The sequence below is a fragment of the Alexandromys fortis genome, unplaced genomic scaffold (assembly GCF_014885135.2).
Source record: "Alexandromys fortis isolate MF-2015 unplaced genomic scaffold, M_Fortis_MF-2015_v1.1 scaffold_6, whole genome shotgun sequence".
NCBI lineage: Eukaryota > Metazoa > Chordata > Mammalia > Rodentia > Cricetidae > Alexandromys > Alexandromys fortis.
In genome coordinates, this window is record NW_026067902.1 from 18,603,773 (window position 1) to 18,622,085 (window position 18,313).

Genomic DNA, 18,313 nt, shown 5'->3' on the forward strand with positions numbered 1-18,313 from the left:
TTAATATTCAGGAGGATGCCTATATGTTTTTCTTTGGGTTCTCCTTCTTATTTAGCTTCTCTAAGAACCCGAATTATAGGCTCAATGTCCTTTATTTATGGCTAGAAACCAAATATGAGTGAGTACATCCCATGTTCCTCTTTTTGGGTCTGGCTTACCTCACTCAGGATAGTGTTGCCCTGTATATTTTCATTTTGGGGGCCCGGGGTGGGTCCCTCTTCCCATTTCCTGACACAGGTAGGTGATTTCCTTGAATGTCAGTTCTAAAGCGGCACTCACTAGGCGAATACCTACCCTTCTACCCACAGGGCAACTCCTTCTAAAATGGCCCTGTTGCCCTCATTGGAAACAAGTCTTTGATCTTACTAGCTGGTGGGAGCTGTGAACCCCCCAGATTCTAAATTCCTGGTAAACAACTTGTAATGCTTGCAGCTGCTCTGAGTACGAGACCCTCGGGAGTTCCTGATGGCAGGGGAGTGGTTTCTGGTGGGTTTGGCTGGGGCGTGGCTATCAGTTAAGGATCTCTATATACGCGTCTCTGGTACACAATAAGGGGAGCATTCCTGTTTCAAGGATGTCTGTGTGTTGTGTGTTTCAATCTCCAGCCCCTTGCCTGGTTCATGTATGGTAGCACACTAAGTGCAGATGGGCACGGTACGCTACAGCTAGCTCCACCTCGACTCCCCCTAAGAGCAGAAGCAATTGCTTGTCCCGTACCATAAGTGCTATCAATGTCCTTGCATAACCGAATATAATCATTTAAACCCCTATTTCTATGGGACATAGAGCCTCCTGATAATACTATTAGCGCTTTCGCAAGCCGATTGCTTTATAACAGGCATAGCTGTGTCTACATTCCCAAAAATATGACCCCCCAGCTGTAACAGGCAGTCAACAAGCTCAGGATAAGGTTCCAAAGATTCTTGAGGAACCTTCGACAGCTGTACCCCTGCTCCTTTATTAGGTGGAGCCTTTCACGCTTTAACAGCTGCCACAGCTGAGCATAAACAACAGGGTCATAAGTAACCTGTGCTGCTAAGCCCGCATACTGTCCTGCACCAGTTAACATGTCAAGGTTACACAGCAGCGTTGGGCCATGCAGTATCTGCAGTTTTCCGGCATTTCACTTCTCCATAACAAATAATCGCCCCTGAAAGACAAGCTCTGCATCCAATCACTGGGCATAAGGTCGAGTTCCACAAAAGAGTCCATTAAAGCCACAGTGAAAGGAGCATGGGTCCCATAGGCCATGGCTGCTGCTTTTAGCTGTTTTAGGTCTTTAAAGAACAGAGGGTTATGCTGCCTGATCTGCTCTCCTTGTGGATCACCAACCTCCACTCAGATTTCTTAGTCTCTAGAATTTATCGGATTTCTGCCTCCGGCTCAATAGGGGCGGAGGCAGCAGCGAAAGGATTTGAAGCAAGGAGGAATGGATTCTGTTGTGGAGGTCTCATAGAAACATCTGTTTGCCTCCTTTCTTCTTCCTCCATAAAGTTCTTAATAATTTCACAGATTTCTCATCCTGAATTTCCTCAAAAGTTTTGGCTAAATTGTCTAATCGGTCCTTCACCTTCCCATAGCCGCTGAGAAGAGTGTCTTTGACTAAACACCAAAGCGGAAATATTTCCATGGGAAATTCTTCTGGCCGTTGCTCTTTCAAAGCTTTTTGAAGGTCAGTTTTTACCTGTTCCCAGTCAGGATTACAACCCCCTGCCTGTGAAAACCAGGGACTAAATTCTAAAACTGTCTTAATAAACTTCTTGTGCTGCCTCAGCTTTAATAGTGGTGCCCTGCTTCTCTAAAAGAACCATCAACTGACCAGTCAATGCCTGAACAGAATTACTGGCACCCATCTTCAATCCACCGTCACCATCAATCTCTTACTGGCTTGCTTGCTGGCCAGCCTTCCGAGGGCGATCTCTCAGCAACTCCCTAGTTCCCAATCTCGCAGGGGGCCTCCACCTATAGTGGGACAGGATGGGAGATGGAAAAGGGGCTGGAGATTTAAAAACACATGCACGGGGTCACGGGTCATCCTTGATACAAGAATGCCAACTTTATTGTGCTCCAGGGAAGCTTGTATAGGGATCCTTAATTGATAGCCACGCCCCAGCTCTTGGGATGTCCAGCTGTAAAACCCACCAGAATTCACTCCCCTGCCATCAGGAACTCGTGAGGGTCTCATGCTCAGAGCAGCTGCAGGCACAGGAAAATAAGGTGTTTCACTCCAGCAGGCAAAAGGTCTGAGTCAGGCAAAGAAAGTCAAGGGGCCAGGGGTCTGCAGCCCCCAACAAAAATCCTCCGGAACTGTTGAGTTGAGGCATGATGGTTGAGGCATGGGCAAATGGCCTCCAAGAGAAGAATGTGGTTTAAGCCAGACAGCACTCAACCAGTTAGTACTGTTCCCTTCCTGTCCAGGGCCTGGGCTTTGAACTGGGGACTGGGTGTTTACACTGTCCACAAGATAAACAAGGGGCTGGATTCAGATCTCTGAGTCATATCTCAACCTTACAATCCACAGAGGTGAAACAGGCTGTCTCAGTTACATCACCATAGGTTCTGGAAGTTCTGGTCTGGACTTGCCTGTTAGTTTGGGAGTTGGTTCACCTTTGTGGATGTCATTTCAGCCTCCAGCTGTATGTCTCGGGCAAGATGATGGCAATTGCCTGGTCGTTTGAGATAGGGGGTCTCGTTTTGTACCTCAAGTTGGTCTCATATGACTGAGTTCAAGTCAGCATCCTGCCTCAGAATGCCACGTGCTGGATTACATGTACCATCACCCCTGGATCTATGAAAGGTTTGTGGTTAAAGAGGTGAAAGGAATCTCCCACAGTGCGCTCTCCTAGAAACTTCTTTTCCCAGTGATGCTCCTGCCTGGCCTCCTAGATGATTATGGTCCACAGGGAGGGAGATGTCACACACTGTCACAGCTGGAGCCTCTCCTGGCCATGAGCACTGTGCCTTTGCCTCTGGCAGTATGAGGACGACAGGGAGGCCTGCCTCTCTCCTGGGTTTATTTATACTACCAGCCCATGTCCCCATCTCTATGCCTGAATCACCAGGCACCTCCTCACCAGGAAGGGAGTCATGAAGTGAATTTCTTCAGGGTATAGGTGACTTTGAGCATAGTATAGGCGGTGCATGCAATGGGTCCTTTGCGTCAAGGGAATAACTGAGGGAGGCCAAAAGAGACATAAAATGTCTTTGAGTCCCCATGAAACCCTGAGCCAGAGATTTCCATGTTTCCACTTAAGAGCTGTGGGGGAATTGGGACTTGAAGGAGGGACGGTGTGGGGATTTCTGGCAGCTAGAGGAGGGTAGCCCTGATTCAATATTAAATGCCATTAAGAGCCCTGATTCTATCTAATGCAGATTAGCTGGAAACAGGAATGTCTGAGGTCTTGCCCTACCCACTAGACAGGACCATGGCAAGGGGCGGGGTGAGGCCCTTGATGTCTGCTTTTCACAACTAGCTCAGTTAAGCAGGGCCTGAGCTGGGGACTGGAGTGCTAAGCAGGACCCCAAGAATCTCTTGGAAAGGGACCAAGTTGCCTCTTGCCTGGGGAAAGCCAGCTGCACTCACTTCCTGGAGCACTTCAAACCCCACCTCCAGCCCCAGTGGCCACCCAGCCCTAGTCCTGGGCAGAGTAGTTGCTCCACCCTCTCCACTCCTGTGCCTCTTGCCAGACCTGAGCTTCAGTGAGTGTTGCCAGAGAGGGTGACTCTGGAAAGCAGGCAAGCGCGGTGCTGGGACCTGGGCTGCTGGCCATGCCCTGGACCCTCTGGCCGAAGTGGCTGGTAGGCAAGGGACTGCCCCTTCTTGGGGCTGTGCTGCTGCGGAAGAGAGAAAAGAGGGGAACCCAATGGAGCCATTGCTGGGTAATGTACTCATCCCACTTGGGAAGTGTTGATGGCAGAGTCCTGGGAGACGGTCCCTATAAGGACTAAGTCAGTCACTGCACTGGGTTTTGATTTAGGGTGGAACATACCACAAGACAACCTGGAAAAGCTCAAACTAGAGAGATGAGCCCAGGCCTTGGCCCTAGAAAGTGATCTCCAAGACAAAATCATGGCAAGTCCTGTGACCGTTGCCTTTGGTTGGTTTGCGCCAAATGTGCTAGTCCGGTCGTATAACCCATTGTGAAGAAAAGGGATGGGGGATTGTTGGGGTTCTGGGAGGTAGACTGATACCCAGAAGACTGCAATCTGGTAGTTATTATCTTTTTTGAACCCAATCTTCAGTCTAGTGACTTGTCAGACCAGTATAAACTGGGTGACTACTTCTCCTCACCTTCCCACTCCCTCCCTGCCTCTGCTTGGTCTTGGTCTTCCAGCCCTTGCCTAGAAGTCCATGGGCATGGTAGGTTCTGGCTTTCTCTTTTAATGTTTAACCTTCTAAAATAAATTCTGCCAGTTCTTGGGCCATGTGGAAGGAGCAGCTGCTGTTTGGTCATATAAATCCTAAGTAGCTTAACTGCTCATAATGGAATTTAATGTTGAGCAGATCCCGGTTCCTCACTAATCCTGACCGTCCAACACCCTGGGCTCTGCAAATGCTTCTTAGAGCTCCTGTCACAGGAGCATCGGTGACCCTGGACCAGGCAAGCGCTGTGGTTAAAACAGAGTTGAGAGCCGGGCAGTGGTGGTGCACGCCTTTAATCCCAGCACTCGGGAGGCAGAGGCAGGAGGATCTCTGTGAGTTCGAGACCAGCCTGGTCTACAAGAGCTAGTTCCAGGACAGGCTCCAAAACCACAGAGAAACCCTGTCTCAAAAAACAAACAAACAAACAAACAAACAAAAAAACAAACAAAAAAGACAGAGTCGAGGAAAAAAGGAGCCAGAATACACTTGAGAGAGATCAGGCTGTCCCTGGCTTCCTGGAACCGAGTTTCTTGGGTTCTGTTGTTTCAGCGGGAAACCCACCCATATTACGACCTACAGGTGAAGGTGCTGAGGGCCAGAAACATCCAACAAACGGATCTGTGTGAGTGAGCCTCACCTCCTCCTTCTTTTCTCTAGGCTGTTCTCAGGGCATGTATGTGTGTACACATGCGTTCATGTGTGTTTGCGTGTGTGTGTGTGTGTGTGTGTGTGTGTGTGTGTGTGTGTATGTGTGTACAAATGCCCACCTGGAGTAGGGTGAAGGGCAGGTGTTAACTATCAAGGGAGGCTGCCCTGGTGTGGGGTGCACAGACAGGCAGGGGCACCGGAGGGATGAGTCCAGTAGACTCCAGCCTCCTCCTGACCCAGGAGGATCTGTGAGGGTGTGTTAGGCTCACATTGCCACACATCAATGCCTGCTTTCAGGGAGCTTTGGTGGTGTTCACACAGGGCACAGAATTTTACTGCCTGAATCAGGCAATTTCAAGGAGTTACTCAATGATCTGTGCTGCTTCGTGACCCTTTGAACTGCGGCTGCTGCTGCAGGATTTCTCGTCAGTTGAGTGGGAGGTATACCTGGCCAAGGTAGAGCCGGGAACACCAAAGCTCCCAAACCTGCCCCAGGCAGGTAGCCTCCTATGCTCCTGCTCCTTTGTTTCCAAGCCCAGCCTCCTCCAGAAAACCTTTTCAGCATTAAGAGTCCTCTCCCCCCTCCCCTGCAGTGTCCAAAGCCGACTGTTATGTCCAGCTGTGGCTGCCCACAGCTTCTCCTAGCCCCTCTCAGACAAGGACAGTGACTGACTGCAGTGACCCAGAGTGGAACGAGACCTTCCGTTATCAGGTCCACGGTGCTGTGAAGGTACAGGCCAGAAAGGGGCTGGGCATGGAGGCCAATGAGTTCCTCCACAACACTGACCTTTCAGTCCTGTCCTCAGAATGTCCTGGAGCTAACCCTTGGTGACAAGGATATTCTGAACAGTGACCAGCTCTCCATACTTCGGTTTGACCTGAGTAGTCTCCAGCCAGGCAAACCTCACACAAAAAACTTCCCTCTGAAGCAGCAGGTGAGGTCCACCTGGGTGAGCAGTAAGTGAATCTCCAGGAGAGAACCCCACACTGAGTCACCGACGGGCAGCCATCTTGGTTTGACCCTGGTCACTGCTGAGTCTGGCACAGTACCTGGCACATATTATGAATGGATAAAGCTCTGTGTGGCAATGCTACTACTACTCCCCTGTGCCTGAGGTACCATACCAGACTCACCTCCTAGGCCCGAGAGCTGAGCAAAGGTGGGAGGCAGGGGCAACCCCTGAGATTTTTGAAGGTTTTTGAAAAAAATTTGACGCCTTGCTCACCCCCATGTAGGAGTCACAAGAGCTGCAAGTAGAATTTACTCTGGAGAAGAGGTGAGTCCAATTGGAGCTGTTATTTATCCACTCATTCCAAGTGCCAGGCCTCAAGTCCTTCACTTGCCTCGGAGGCCTGGCTTCAGAGAGGACAGCTTGGCTTTGCAACTTACTTGTGTGTTGGGTGACAAATCTCCCTATCCACAACTCTGTCATGCTTCCCAGGCTCCTGTGCCTGCTTAGAACATATTGTTTCAACAGTCATGGTAAGGGGGGGTGATGGCCCGTGAACCCTTCCTCTTTTACAGTCAGAAGCCTGTTTCTGAAGTCATCACCAATGGGATCCTGGTGGTGAGTAGGGAAGATGGGTGTGGGACTGGGGAGCAGGAGACAGGCTGAGTCCATGACGCCCCATGTCTCTAGAAGACACCCAGTCCTTCCCTAAAGGAAGCTGTCCTAACAATGAAGAACAAGAAGCTACCTTGAGCCTGTGTGGGCATCACAGACCCACTGTTCCTCTGGGACCCTGATTGCTGAGACTGCTAAAGAAGCCTGTGGGGCTTCATAATTCCTTTTTCTACCATAATGCCCACTTCTTAAGAGTCCAGGGGAGGAACATGGTACAGCCTTGGGGATTGTCACAAAAGACCCCTGCCCTTAAGGCCCATGTCCTGGATAGCCGCTGTGTTCCTTGCCCTGGATATTCCTCTCTTCCTCCATCTTGGACAGACCCTTGGGTTCTCTGACTCCTAAAGCTTCTGCTTTCTTCAGGCTCAGCCCTGTCTGAAAATCCAGGTCATGCTCAAAGGAGACAAGACAGCCTCACTTGGAGAGTATGGTGAGTCGTGTCCTCACTCTTGGAGCCTACCTTCTTCCTGGGGGCTACATCTGATGGGAAAGAGATGGCTCTCAACATTTTCACCGCTTAAAGTGGGGAGAGAGCAGCAGGGGCTTGGCTAAGAGTGGTCTTCCCCACCTCTGTGAGCAACTGGTCAGCCTGGACAGGGATGCAGGAGAGCAGACTCAATTGAGCAAGTGCTTCTGAAGCCTTTGGTCGCAGCCTGGTCACTCACATGTGACTGGCCCAAACAAAGTCAGAGGGAAAGGGGTATCGTCTGCCTCCTTAGAAAAGAAACTGAAGTCAGTCTGTTAGCATAGAAGATCTGAGAAGCTGGAAGAAGGCAACCCGAAAAGATAGCATAAATCTTGTTTCCGATTTGTTTAGTCTGCCAGTCTTGTGTAAAACCAAGGCCTCAGCCTTCAATTTAAAAACCTCAGTTTTAAAAATAACAAAAGGAGGGGGCTGGAGAGATGGCTCAGTGTTAGAGCGCCTACTGCTCTCCCAGGGGACCTGTGTTCAGTTCCCAGCAACCACATGGCAACTGTCTGTAACTCCAACATCTGACACTCTCACACAGACGTACATGTAAGCAAAACACCAATGCAAATAAAACAAAAATAAATAAAAAAATAACAAAATGAGACTAAGGAGAAGGCTCGGCGGGTAAAAGCACTTCCTACACAAACTTGAAGACCTAAGTTCAAATCCCTTGTATCCACTTCAAAACCTGGGGATGACCCCCAGTGCTAGGGGGGTCAGAGACAGGAGGATCGCTAGAGCTTGTTGGCTGCCAGCCAGCTCCAGGCTCAAGGAGAGACCTTGTCTCAAGGGAATAAAGTGGAGCATGACAGAGAAGGATACCAACATCCTCTGCCCTCCTCATGTGTGCACAGGCATGCATAGTCACACATATGTGAGCATGTCACACGCAAAACCTTAGTGAAAATGACAAAATGTCCTAATCAAAAGTCATGGGACCTTGAGCAATTCAAGAAAGAGATCTGAGCTAAGAAACCTACAGCTGTATCATGGTGGCCATTCCTCCTGTCAGTCAGAACACTCCTTCATAGTTAAATACCCTTGAGGCTGCAGATTTATTATTTCAAAAACTAAGGCACAGGGGCATTCCCCGACACATGTGGGAAGGGTCAGCATCCTCTAAAAACTAGCTCCATCATTATTTTGCCTCCTTTAGACTTTCCTAAAGGACCACGGGGAAGGAAGAATGTCTCCTCTATCCACCCAGTCCACTCTGATTGGGGCGGGGGAGGAAGATCATATTACCCTTTGAATATGTCACCCCACAAAAATATTCATAGAATATTTAAAATCTTAAACTTACTTAAGTTTTAAAACTTAAAACCAGCAACACAGAACTCAAAGTGCATCTTCCTGCTTTGTGGCAGCCTCTGCCATCTCCCTGCGGGAGTGCTTGCTCAGATAAATACACTGCTTAAAATGCATCTCTTGACCCATTTCATTCCTCCGAGGAAAAAAGAGCTGAGAAGACACACACACCCCTAACAGCATGGCAAAGAGAGAATACGGGGGAAGTACAGGATTGGGGTTATTAATGCAGTCTGCCACAGAGGGGGAGAATCCAGACGTGGGGGGTGGGGCCTAGTGGAATGATAGGAAGATGCCCCTTCCCACATGGAGAGGCGAGCCTGCGAGATGAGTGTTGCCATGGTGACATGGAGGGTCTGGCATTCTGCTGGCCATATTCCCTCACGGCAGCCACGCAGAGCAGGTGCAGCCGATAACCTCTTCCTATCACACGGCCAGTACACGGAGAGCCAGGACCAAACAGGTCTGACACACTCCAAGGCCTTTGCCTTCACCATGAGATCTGGCATTTCTGCAGTCAATGGCGTATCTTAGTCTGCCTCCATCTCGGGCTATGAACCTTGGCGGGAGAGGAAAAGCACCTTTCCCGGTGTCCCTCCTACCTCAGAGCTGCCAAGACTGGCTTCACCTTGTGCAAGGGTGTGATTCTATCTGGACCTCTGCTGTCCTCCAACCCTTTGGGTCATTGTTGCTTCTGTGGTGTGTTTGGGACCCAGATGGGACCCAGACTCTTCTGCATAGCAGTGTATGCCTTGGCCGGGATGTCAGGCCTGGGAGTTCCTCTCTGGCATCTACCACCTCTCATAGCGGCTAGGAAACAGGGCAGGAAGAGGTCTTCCCACTGTTCCTGGGTCTCCCCTAGCTTGAGCAGACCTCTGACCCCTCTGCTTCTGCAATATGTAGTTCTCTGTACCCGGAATGCCAGTCTGCCTTTTACCTGCTCTTCTGAGTCCCTACGCTTTTCCAAGGTCTTTGACTTTGGGGCGCTAAGACCACAGCATATTTCTATGTTCTCTTTGGCCACAAACCTCTCTAAAAGCAAGGAACACAACGCATGGATGGAGTGAAGAGATCGGGAATATTAACAGTTGAAAATGGGTACTAAATGCAATAATGAATGGATATGTATGTAATTGGTTACATGTTAGGCAATTAAAATAAAATTTTCAAAATCACCAGCCCCATAGGCTACGGGCTGCCCCCTTCCCTTCTCCCCTAGTACTTGTGTGTTTCCCACACTGCACCAGGGCTGATGATTATAGAACCCAGGAGCTCTCCACGGATCTTTCCCTGTGGTTGGGGTACCGAAGTGAGCAGGGAGATGAGAGTTAGGGGTCTGGGGAAGAGGGGGAATTGCTGTCACCTGGAGCGCCACCGTCCTGACACATCTGCATCCACCCACTTTGGCTCTTCACGGCATCTCTGCCCTCAGGCTCAAGGCAGATCCAGCTGGCAGTGCCTGGGGCCTATGAGAAGCCACAGCTAGTGCCTCTCCAGCAGACCAGGGAGTCAGATCTACCACCTACCTTTACCTTCCATGTGAATCCGGTGCTGAACCCCAAGCTGCACGTAGAGCTGGAGGAAAAGCTCCTGGTGCTACAGGTAAGCAAGCAGCGGCAAAGGGAAGAACAGCCGAATGAGTCTGTGTACGAGAAGACTCCAGACTGCGGGAAGCAAGTCTTCCATGCCCCACCCCCACCGCCATTGTTCCTTGGCATCCTCTCCACAGAGTGACCCAAACGACGAGCTGGAGGCTCAGACCAGCAAACTGAGAAAAGCGGACATCTTGCTCTCCTCTCTGCCTCTCGGCGAGGAGAAACAGCACTCTGTGGTTCTGGAGGTAAAGTTTAGTCTGGCTCTGGGGGTCCCTGCCTGCCCTGTGATCACCCAGAGAGGTCTGGGGCCCACGCTGGCCAGTTACCTGAGCACCAAGGGTCAAAGGTGGGGGTCTGACCTCACCTCACCTGCTGTTTCTTTCAGGGCCAGGAGGTGGCTCTGAGTCTGAAGGCGGAAATGAGGTGAGCTGGGGTTGCTGGTGGAAGGCCTTGGGGCTTGACTAGAAGTGGGAAATACCCCAGTGGGTTCTGCTTTCCTGCCCACTTCGGTCAGGCCATGGGGACCACCTCTCTGGTACTAGTGGGAAGTCCTCAGGGTGTGGCTCTCTCCCTATGGAAACGCACTGGGCTCAAGGTTCTCCTCCATACTCCATTCTCCCCGTCTGAATCAGCTCTGAGGACTTAGACCTGCGCCTTGGCTTTGAGCTCTGCGATGGGGAGCTGGAATTTCTGGACAAGAGGAAGCATGTCGTTTCCAAGGCCCTGCAGCGGGTGATGGGATTGAGTGAGGCTCCACACTGTGACCAGGTATGGGCTGGAAGATGAGCTCGAGCCAATCCAGCCTGTCCCCTTGCGGGGTCTTGTGTGCATAAGAGCGGCCAGGAAGCTCAGAGGAAGTAGAGGCAGCGGAAGATGAAGAGAGCACGAGGGCTTGTTCCCCTCGCTGATGGGCACAGTCAACCGCTGGGGATCAGAATGAAGGCTTACAGTCCTGGCTAGGGGTGGAGATCTTTAGCAGCTCGGGCTGCCACAACAGAATACTGCAGACTGAGAGGTTTAAACAACAGAAATTCGTTTTCTCATGGGGTCTCTTTCCTGGCTGGTAGACAGCTGCCTTCTTGCTGTGGTGTGGTGTGACCGTTCCTCTGTGTATATGTGCGTGTGTGTGCTTGTGTCTGTGTGCATGTGTGCATCTGTATGAGTGTGTCTGTGTGAGTGTATTTGTGTGTATGTGTATGTTTATACATGTATGAATTGTGTCTGTATGAATATGTTGCTGTGTGTGCATGTGATTGTGTTGAAAGACCCTCGAAGAGGACTTCCCTCGAGAGGAGATTCCCCCCCCCCCAAGTCAAGGAACAGGCCGAGACCACTCGGATGCAAATAGCAAGAGGTTTATTAGGTGAACACAGGAACCTGCGGGTGGCAAAGTCTTTCGGAGGACTTGCGTGTCTGCAGACTGGGGGGAGGTCTTTTTATAGGAAAGAGGACGGCCAAAGCAGATAATAGAAGCAGATGTATGGTTATTGGTCTGGTTGGAATGAGGCAGGGGGCATAAGTGGTTTTTCCTGTCCCAGCAAAGATTTATGGCGACAGACATCTATGTCATAAATATCCTGCTTTGCAGCCAGAGGCCCTGACCTCATAAATATCCTGCTTTGCAGCCAGAGGCCCTGACCTCACTCTGCACTTACATTTGTTTGTCAAGAGCCTTGTAAAATGATGTTACAGCAGTTAAGCTGGGGTCCTTCATAGGGGGAATTGTTTCTTTTGTAGACTGCTGATATTTTAAGTTTGGCACATGTGCTGACTATAGGCATTCTGTTTTCCTACGCGACCGGGATGTTCTCATGAGCGTGGCTAGCTGCAGGTCCTGAGAGGGTCCTGAGGGTCTCAAGCAAACAGGATGTTCTCATGAGAGCCGGCTAGCTGCAGGTCCTGAGAGGGTCCTGAGGGTCTCAAGCAAACAGGATGTTCTCATGAGAGCCGGCTAGCTGCAGGTTTTTTTTGGGGGGTCTGTAGGGTCTTTCAGTGTGAGTGTAGTATACATGTGTGTGAATGTGTGTGTGTGCATATGCACGTGTGTATTGTGTGCATGCCTGTGTATGGGCACACTCAGGAGTAGGAGCTGTCTTACACTACCTTCATTTTAGGACAGAATCTCACTATGTAGTCCTGGCTAATCTCAAACTTGCTATGTAGACCAGGTTGGCCTCAAGCTCTGCAAAGAACCAATTGCCTCTGCATCCAGAGTATAATGATTAAATGTGTGTGCTACCATACCCACCTCCTCAAAGCTTTTGTTTTTTTAATAAGTATTACTATTTACTATAGCTAAGGCCTAGCCTCATATGTAATTCAAACTAGTCTTGAACTTGTCATCCCCCTGCCTCAGTCTCCCAAGTGCTGGTATTCCAGGGATGTACTACCATGTCCAGTCCTCTTCCTCTTCTTATCAGGACACCAGTTCTATCAGACTGAGGCCCTCCCTCCCCCGTGACCCGGCTCTAAGCATATTACTTCCTTATAGGCTCTGCCAGCAGTCACTAGGAGGACTAGGGCTTCAACAGTGTCCAGGGGTGTTTGCTGGAGTGGGGCATGGATATAGAGGATACTGCTGGCATCTCTTGAGGAAAGGCCAAAGATACCACTAAAGGTCCTACACACGGTACAGAACCACAGGGAACCAGCTAGGACCAAGTGTTTGCACTGCTACCTGGATTTGGTGAATCAAATACACCTGTTGATAGATGCCCTTCTGAAATAATGGCTAAGAGCTGCCTCTGAGACCAGGCATGGCGGTGCATGCCTGTAATGCCAGCACGGAAGAGGCGGGAACAGGACGATCAAGACCATCTTTGGCTTCATGATGAGTCTGAGGGCAGCCTGGGCTTCATGAGACCAGATCAGAAAACAAAATAAAACATCAAAACAACAGGCTGAGGAGAAGGCTCAGTCAGTAAAGTGCTTGTCTGAGTTCAGATTCCTAGCACCTATGAAAGCAAGGCGTGGTGCCACACGTCTGTAACCCCAGCCTGGGGCGGGGCGATGGTTCCAGGCAGGTGCTTGGAGATAGGTGAGTCTAGCTGAATCCACGGGTTCAGTGAAAGACACCCAGTATCATCCCCAGGCCTCCATAGGCATGTCTGTTAATATGTACACATGCTTAGAGCCATGTACACTCACATACACCACACATAACGCACAGACTTTTTAAAAAGACAAGCCATCTGTGGGCTCTCGCTCTTGGGTTTGACAGCCATCCCATACTGCATGCCCTTGGGCACATCATCAGTTTTCTCATCTGTAAAATGGGAGGTTCACTGGGTTTCTGGGAGAATTCAGTGGGCTGATACGTGGAAGGTGCCTGCTGTGGATAAGCAGCAAATGAGTCAAGCCCAGTGATGTTGCTATCGAATTATTGCTGCGTTCAGGTGCCTGTGATCGCTGTGTTAGGCTCCGGGGGTGGAACCAGAGCCATGACGTCCCTGTACGGCAGCCTGGCGGGGCTGCAGGAACTTGGCCTGCTAGATGCTGTGACCTACCTAAGCGGGGTTTCTGGGTCTACCTGGTAAGTGAGGTAGGCTAGAACACAGAGCAAAAATGAGCTCTGGGTGGGTAAGAAGGTCCAGGAGAAGGGATGGAGTTTCTGATAAGGGGCTGGGAGCCTCCCTTCAAGGAGGTCAGGATGAGTGAGAGGAGGCTGGGTCCCAGGGACGAGCCTGAGTAGGGGTGCAGGACTGCAGGTGTGTGTGACAAGAAGGCGCTTCCTCTAACTCTCAGCATCCCTTCCATCCACAGGTGCATCTCTACGCTCTACAAGAACCCTTCCTGGTCCCAGGAGCCTTTGCAGGGCCCCATTGACCGTGCCGCGGCTCGAGTCTGCAGCAGTAAGATAGGGTTGATGTTCCCAGAGCAGCTGCGATACTACATCCGGGAAAAGGAGATCTGGAAGAGCAGAGGCCAGACCATGTCCCTCACTGACTTGTGGGGCCTTGTTATCGAGTATTTCCTGAACCAGGGGGTAAGAGAACAGGAAATGGCTACATTTGCCCCATCCCAGCTCCCTTTCCACACTTTCTTTCTACCTTACTTCTTTCTTACTCCTGGGGCAGAGCCCAGTAAAAGCCCGGTTTGAAAATAGTTTCTGCCTGCCTCTGCAAAAACAGCCCTGACCCGCGCCACCAGACGGTTGTTTCTAGAACTGCAGGCCCCATCTGTCTGAGACAGAAGATTCAGGGTAGCTACACCACATGTGTGGCCATTAGCTGAGTGTGTTTCACCTGGGGCAGCTCGTTTCTATTAAGTTACGTCTCCTAGTGATTTCCTTTGTAAAGAAATTAGACTGACTTTTTAATGATCCCCCTAAAACCGTCAGTCTAGCTGTGTACTGATATGCTTTCTGGAATGGCAAAGAAAGGAGAGGGTGTTCCCAGAGGCACTGGGGTTATGGAAACCCCACAGGGCTCTGAGCTCTGCTACAGCCTAGAGCTACAGTCTGGCCTTGACAACACAACATATCCCCGGTGGGTACACCATACCCCTCAGCGGACTGAACTGACATCAAGCCCTGGGGATAAAGAATGGGGACTTCCCGCAAGGCCAAGCTGTCTGCTTTCTCGCCTGCCCAGGAAAACCCCACCACGCTGTCAGACCAGCAAGAAATAGTCAGCCAGGGTCAGAACCCTTACCCCATCTATGCCAGCATCAATGTCCACACACACTTCAGTGGCGAAGACTCTGCAGGTGCCTGGGTGTGGGCCCAAAGGAAGAAGGCAGGAAGAGGGCGGTAGGAGGGTGGAGCTATTAGATCTAAGTGGGAGGGGCTCCCGAGCTGGCACCTTGGCAAATGGTGGAGTTGCTTCCTCTGGTTTTCCGGAAAGTCAAGGTTCCTGCTCAGTCTTGAGGATCTTGGTTACTTTGTTTCCCCAGAGTGGTGTGAGTTCACCCCCTATGAGGTCGGTTTCCACAAGTATGGGGCTTACATACCTACAGAACTCTTCGGTTCTGAGTTCTTCATGGGTCGGCTGCTGCGGCGCTGGCCAGAACCCCGCATCTGTTACCTGCAGGGTGAGTGTAGGCTTGGAGGCTGGAGATGGGCAGGGTTAGGGCCCGTCTGTGACTCGGGGCCCTGTTTGTCTCTGTAGGCATGTGGGGCAGTGCTTTTGCAGCCAGCCTGAATGAGATCTCCCTGAAGATGGGAGGCTCAGGCCTGGGGTTCCTGGACTGGTACAAAGAGCGCGTTAACGTCACAGGTGAAAGCAGAGGGCCCTGTCCAGCCGCTACCGCTTCCCACTTGCCAGAGCCCGGGCAGAGGGACGAAGGATGAGGGAGATGGACAAAGGATGGTCTCACTTCTCACTGCATTTCACTGCCCCCTCTCTAGATGACTGCCCAAAGTCGCAGTTTCAGGACCCCACACGACTGCCTACCATGGTCATCACCCCACAGGGTCCCTTCTCTCAGGCTATGTTGAACATATTCACCTCCCGCTTGACCTATGCCCGGAGCTTTAACTTTACCCGAGGTCTCTTCCTGCACAAGGACTATGTGACTAGCGTCGAGTTCATGGCCCGGAAAGGTATGCGCGCGGTGCTGCAGAAGGAGGGAACTGTAAGCAGATTCTTCTGGTATACACATCTGGCTCACCGGGGCCAGCACTGGCTTTTCTCTGGGTGTTGGAGGAAGTGAAGTCATGGCCCTCTGGTGCTGATGGGGAAGGCTTTTCTGGTTGCTCCAGAAGGCAGGGTAGGCAGGCTAGAGGGAGGGACTGCCTGGCCATTGGGAGGCCGGAGAATTCTAGGGACCGACTGTGGATGCAAAGAGAAGAGGGTCGCCAGCAAGAACAACTGCATCTATCCTGGTGCACCTTACAGACAGACATCCTGATGCTTGCCCCAACAAGCTCACACCCATGAGGGATAGCCTGTGCCTAGTGGACGGAGGCTTTGCCATCAACTCACCGTTCCCGCTGATCCTGCAGCCCCGGCGGGCCGTGGACCTCATTGTGTCCTTTGACTATCCCTTGGAAGCCCCCTTTCAGGTAGGGCGGGAAGGGGAAGTAGGGGTCTCCTAAACTGAGTAGAGGGGGAGAAGGGAGAAAAATGTGTCCTGAGACTGGGTGTTTGGGTGTTATCTCTGATGGTAGGTGTCTTTTAAACATTGTCGACAGTCCAGGTCTCCCGGCTGGTGGATTCTGAGAGGGTGTGTAAAGAGGGTCTCAGCTGTCTTCTAGACCCTGTCCTAGAACCTGTCTAATTATGTTAGCATTTTTCCCTGCTTCACATGGGTCTGGGGTTGCTGTCCTTTGTTACTATGGTAACACTGGCCGTGAACATCCTCTAAGGGGACATCTGCAAAGCGTGCCTCAGAATCGCTAGGGCAGTAGACGGACGTCATCAATCACATGTGGGGTTGGCGGTCTCTCTTTGACTTCCTCTTTATCCTCCTAATCCAATGACTGCCTAGGACAGGAGAGCAGATAAAAACCCCTCCAACACGCCCTTGCTATCAGCCCCTTAACAGGGAAGAGAGAAGGGACTAGCGAAGGAACAGCCATACTAAGGGGAGGAAGGATGACGTAAGAGGTCTAGAGGGACTGGCTTGACAGTCGGCCTTTGCTAATTATTGCTAATTCACTACGCTCCCTTTAGACACTTATTTCCAACTTTATTCGGCAAATAAAGAGGTGGCTCAGAAAGCCACCATTCAGAGATAGGACTAGCTGAAGCCTGAGTCCAGGTCAGAAGCTCGCCTCTTTGCCCAGGGCTTGCAGATGACAGAGAAGTACTGCCTGGATCGAGGAATCCCCTTCCCCCGGATTGAGGTGGAACCCGAGGACCTGGAGGATCCCCATGAGTGCTATCTGTTCACCAAGGCCGAGGACCCCCGCTCACCCATTGTGCTGCATTTCCCCCTTGTCAACAGGACCTTCCGCACACATCTGGCCCCCGGTAAGGGGAAGTCCCAGGCCTGCTCCAACCAGCAGGGGAGGATGAAACACTTGCCTTCTGGAAGGCCTGGGCTAACCGCTGTGGCCTCCGTTGCCTAGACCTTAGTGTTCTCTCTGAACCGTCTCTTTCTAATGGGTCCAAGAGTTAAGATGCTCTCTTCCAGAGAGTAAGCCAGAAATCCTGGGCTGGGGAGTGTCCAGGACCATCAGCTCCCAGCCAGTTTCATAGAGTACTTTAGCCTAGCCTTGCTTTCTCACCCCCAGATAAAAAACGACAAACAGCTGAAGAGAAGGCCTTTGGGGACTTTGTCATCAATGGGCCACACACCCCCTATGGAATGATGGACTTTACCTATGAGCCCAAGGAGTTTGATAGGTTGGTGGAGCTGAGTCGATACAATGTCCTGAACAACAAGGAGACCATAAAACGTGCCCTCCAGCTGGCCTTGGATCGGCGGCAGGCTGGGGAAAATGTTGGGGGCCAACCTGGTGGGAGTCAGAGGACTGTGGTCGAGATGTGATGGAGGGGGCCTTAGCCCAGGGCTTGCTGAGGAAAGAGAGAAGACATTTCCTTCCCTGAGGTTTTCTAGGCTCCAGAGGTCTTGCCGGTGAACTTGGAATAGAACCTTCTCATTCCCTAGAGAAGATGGGACAGCCTATCTCTCCAGGAGTGCCTGGAGACACTGGGCAGGAGAGAACAGATTTCACATTACAGTGGGGTAATATAGGTGTAGTGAGAACTAGACATGAGCCTCATCAGAGGGCCCACCCCCTCCACAGAAGGACCTCTGTAAACCGGGGCTCTTAGAGCTTCACCACAGAGAGAGCTGTGGGCCGAGAACCAGCTGCCCTCTTTTTACTGAGACTGGATGAAGAGCTATAGCCACCCACACTTCCACAGTGGCCCTGCTCTGGTTCCTTCCAAAGCTCTTGGATTCAGTGGTGTCAAGAATAAACAGGAGTTACCAGGCGGTGGTGGTACACACCATTAGTCCCAGCACTCAGGAGGCAGAGGCAGGTGGATCTCTGTGAGTTCAAGGCCAGCCTAGTCTACAAGAGCTAGTTCCAGGACAGGCTCCAAAGCTACAGAGAAATCCTGTTTTGGAAAATAAAAAAAATAAAAATAAAAAAATTAAAAAGAATAAACAGAAGCTATATGGATTGGCAGTCTGTGTCACTGAGTCCATCTTCTACTAATTCTTCCCTGCATTCTGGCCTCTCTGTCCCTCCTCAGAGGTCACTAGGCTTCCCTGCTAAGGCTTATGGAGTTTGTGACCAGATGGCCCATCCTGACGGGTATGCACAACACTTTACGCTTTGAACCCAAACTACATTTTCTCGTTCATATACACAGCTGTCACTTTGTGCAGATACAGTCTTCACATTCTC

General features: G+C 51.0%; 1 protein-coding gene across 2 annotated transcripts; it reads left to right on the top strand.

Moving 5' to 3' along the window:
- The first annotated feature begins 3,674 nt into the window (after nucleotides 1-3,674).
- On the top strand, nucleotides 3,675-18,052 carry Pla2g4f (phospholipase A2 group IVF). Of its 2 annotated transcripts, XM_050134493.1 has the most exons (20): nucleotides 3,675-3,879; nucleotides 4,913-4,985; nucleotides 5,605-5,741; nucleotides 5,818-5,946; nucleotides 6,248-6,288; nucleotides 6,537-6,579; nucleotides 7,000-7,066; nucleotides 9,849-10,018; nucleotides 10,146-10,256; nucleotides 10,397-10,434; nucleotides 10,644-10,779; nucleotides 13,407-13,543; nucleotides 13,774-13,996; nucleotides 14,604-14,718; nucleotides 14,905-15,042; nucleotides 15,120-15,227; nucleotides 15,359-15,553; nucleotides 15,849-16,015; nucleotides 16,739-16,925; nucleotides 17,189-18,052. In XM_050134493.1, the coding sequence occupies exons 1-20, from the start codon at nucleotides 3,769-3,771 to the stop codon at nucleotides 17,443-17,445; spliced, it is 2,583 nt and encodes an 860-aa protein (XP_049990450.1). In that variant the 5' UTR covers nucleotides 3,675-3,768; the 3' UTR covers nucleotides 17,446-18,052. The 2 variants fall into 2 exon arrangements, with proteins under 2 accessions (XP_049990450.1, XP_049990451.1); XM_050134494.1 differs by lacking the exons at nucleotides 16,739-16,925; nucleotides 17,189-18,052 and adding an exon at nucleotides 16,626-16,732.
- Nucleotides 18,053-18,313: the final 261 nt, after the last annotated feature.

Excerpts from the sequence above, each read along its gene's own strand:
- Pla2g4f (XM_050134493.1), top strand. The coding sequence starts at position 3,769 with ATGCCCTGGACCCTCTGGCCGAAGTGGCTGGTAGGCAAGGGACTGCCC. Across the intron at positions 13,544-13,773 it reads GGGGTTTCTGGGTCTACCTG|GTGCATCTCTACGCTCTACA; the intron begins GTAAGTGAGGTA and ends TTCCATCCACAG. Across the intron at positions 14,719-14,904 it reads CAGTGGCGAAGACTCTGCAG|AGTGGTGTGAGTTCACCCCC; the intron begins GTGCCTGGGTGT and ends TTGTTTCCCCAG.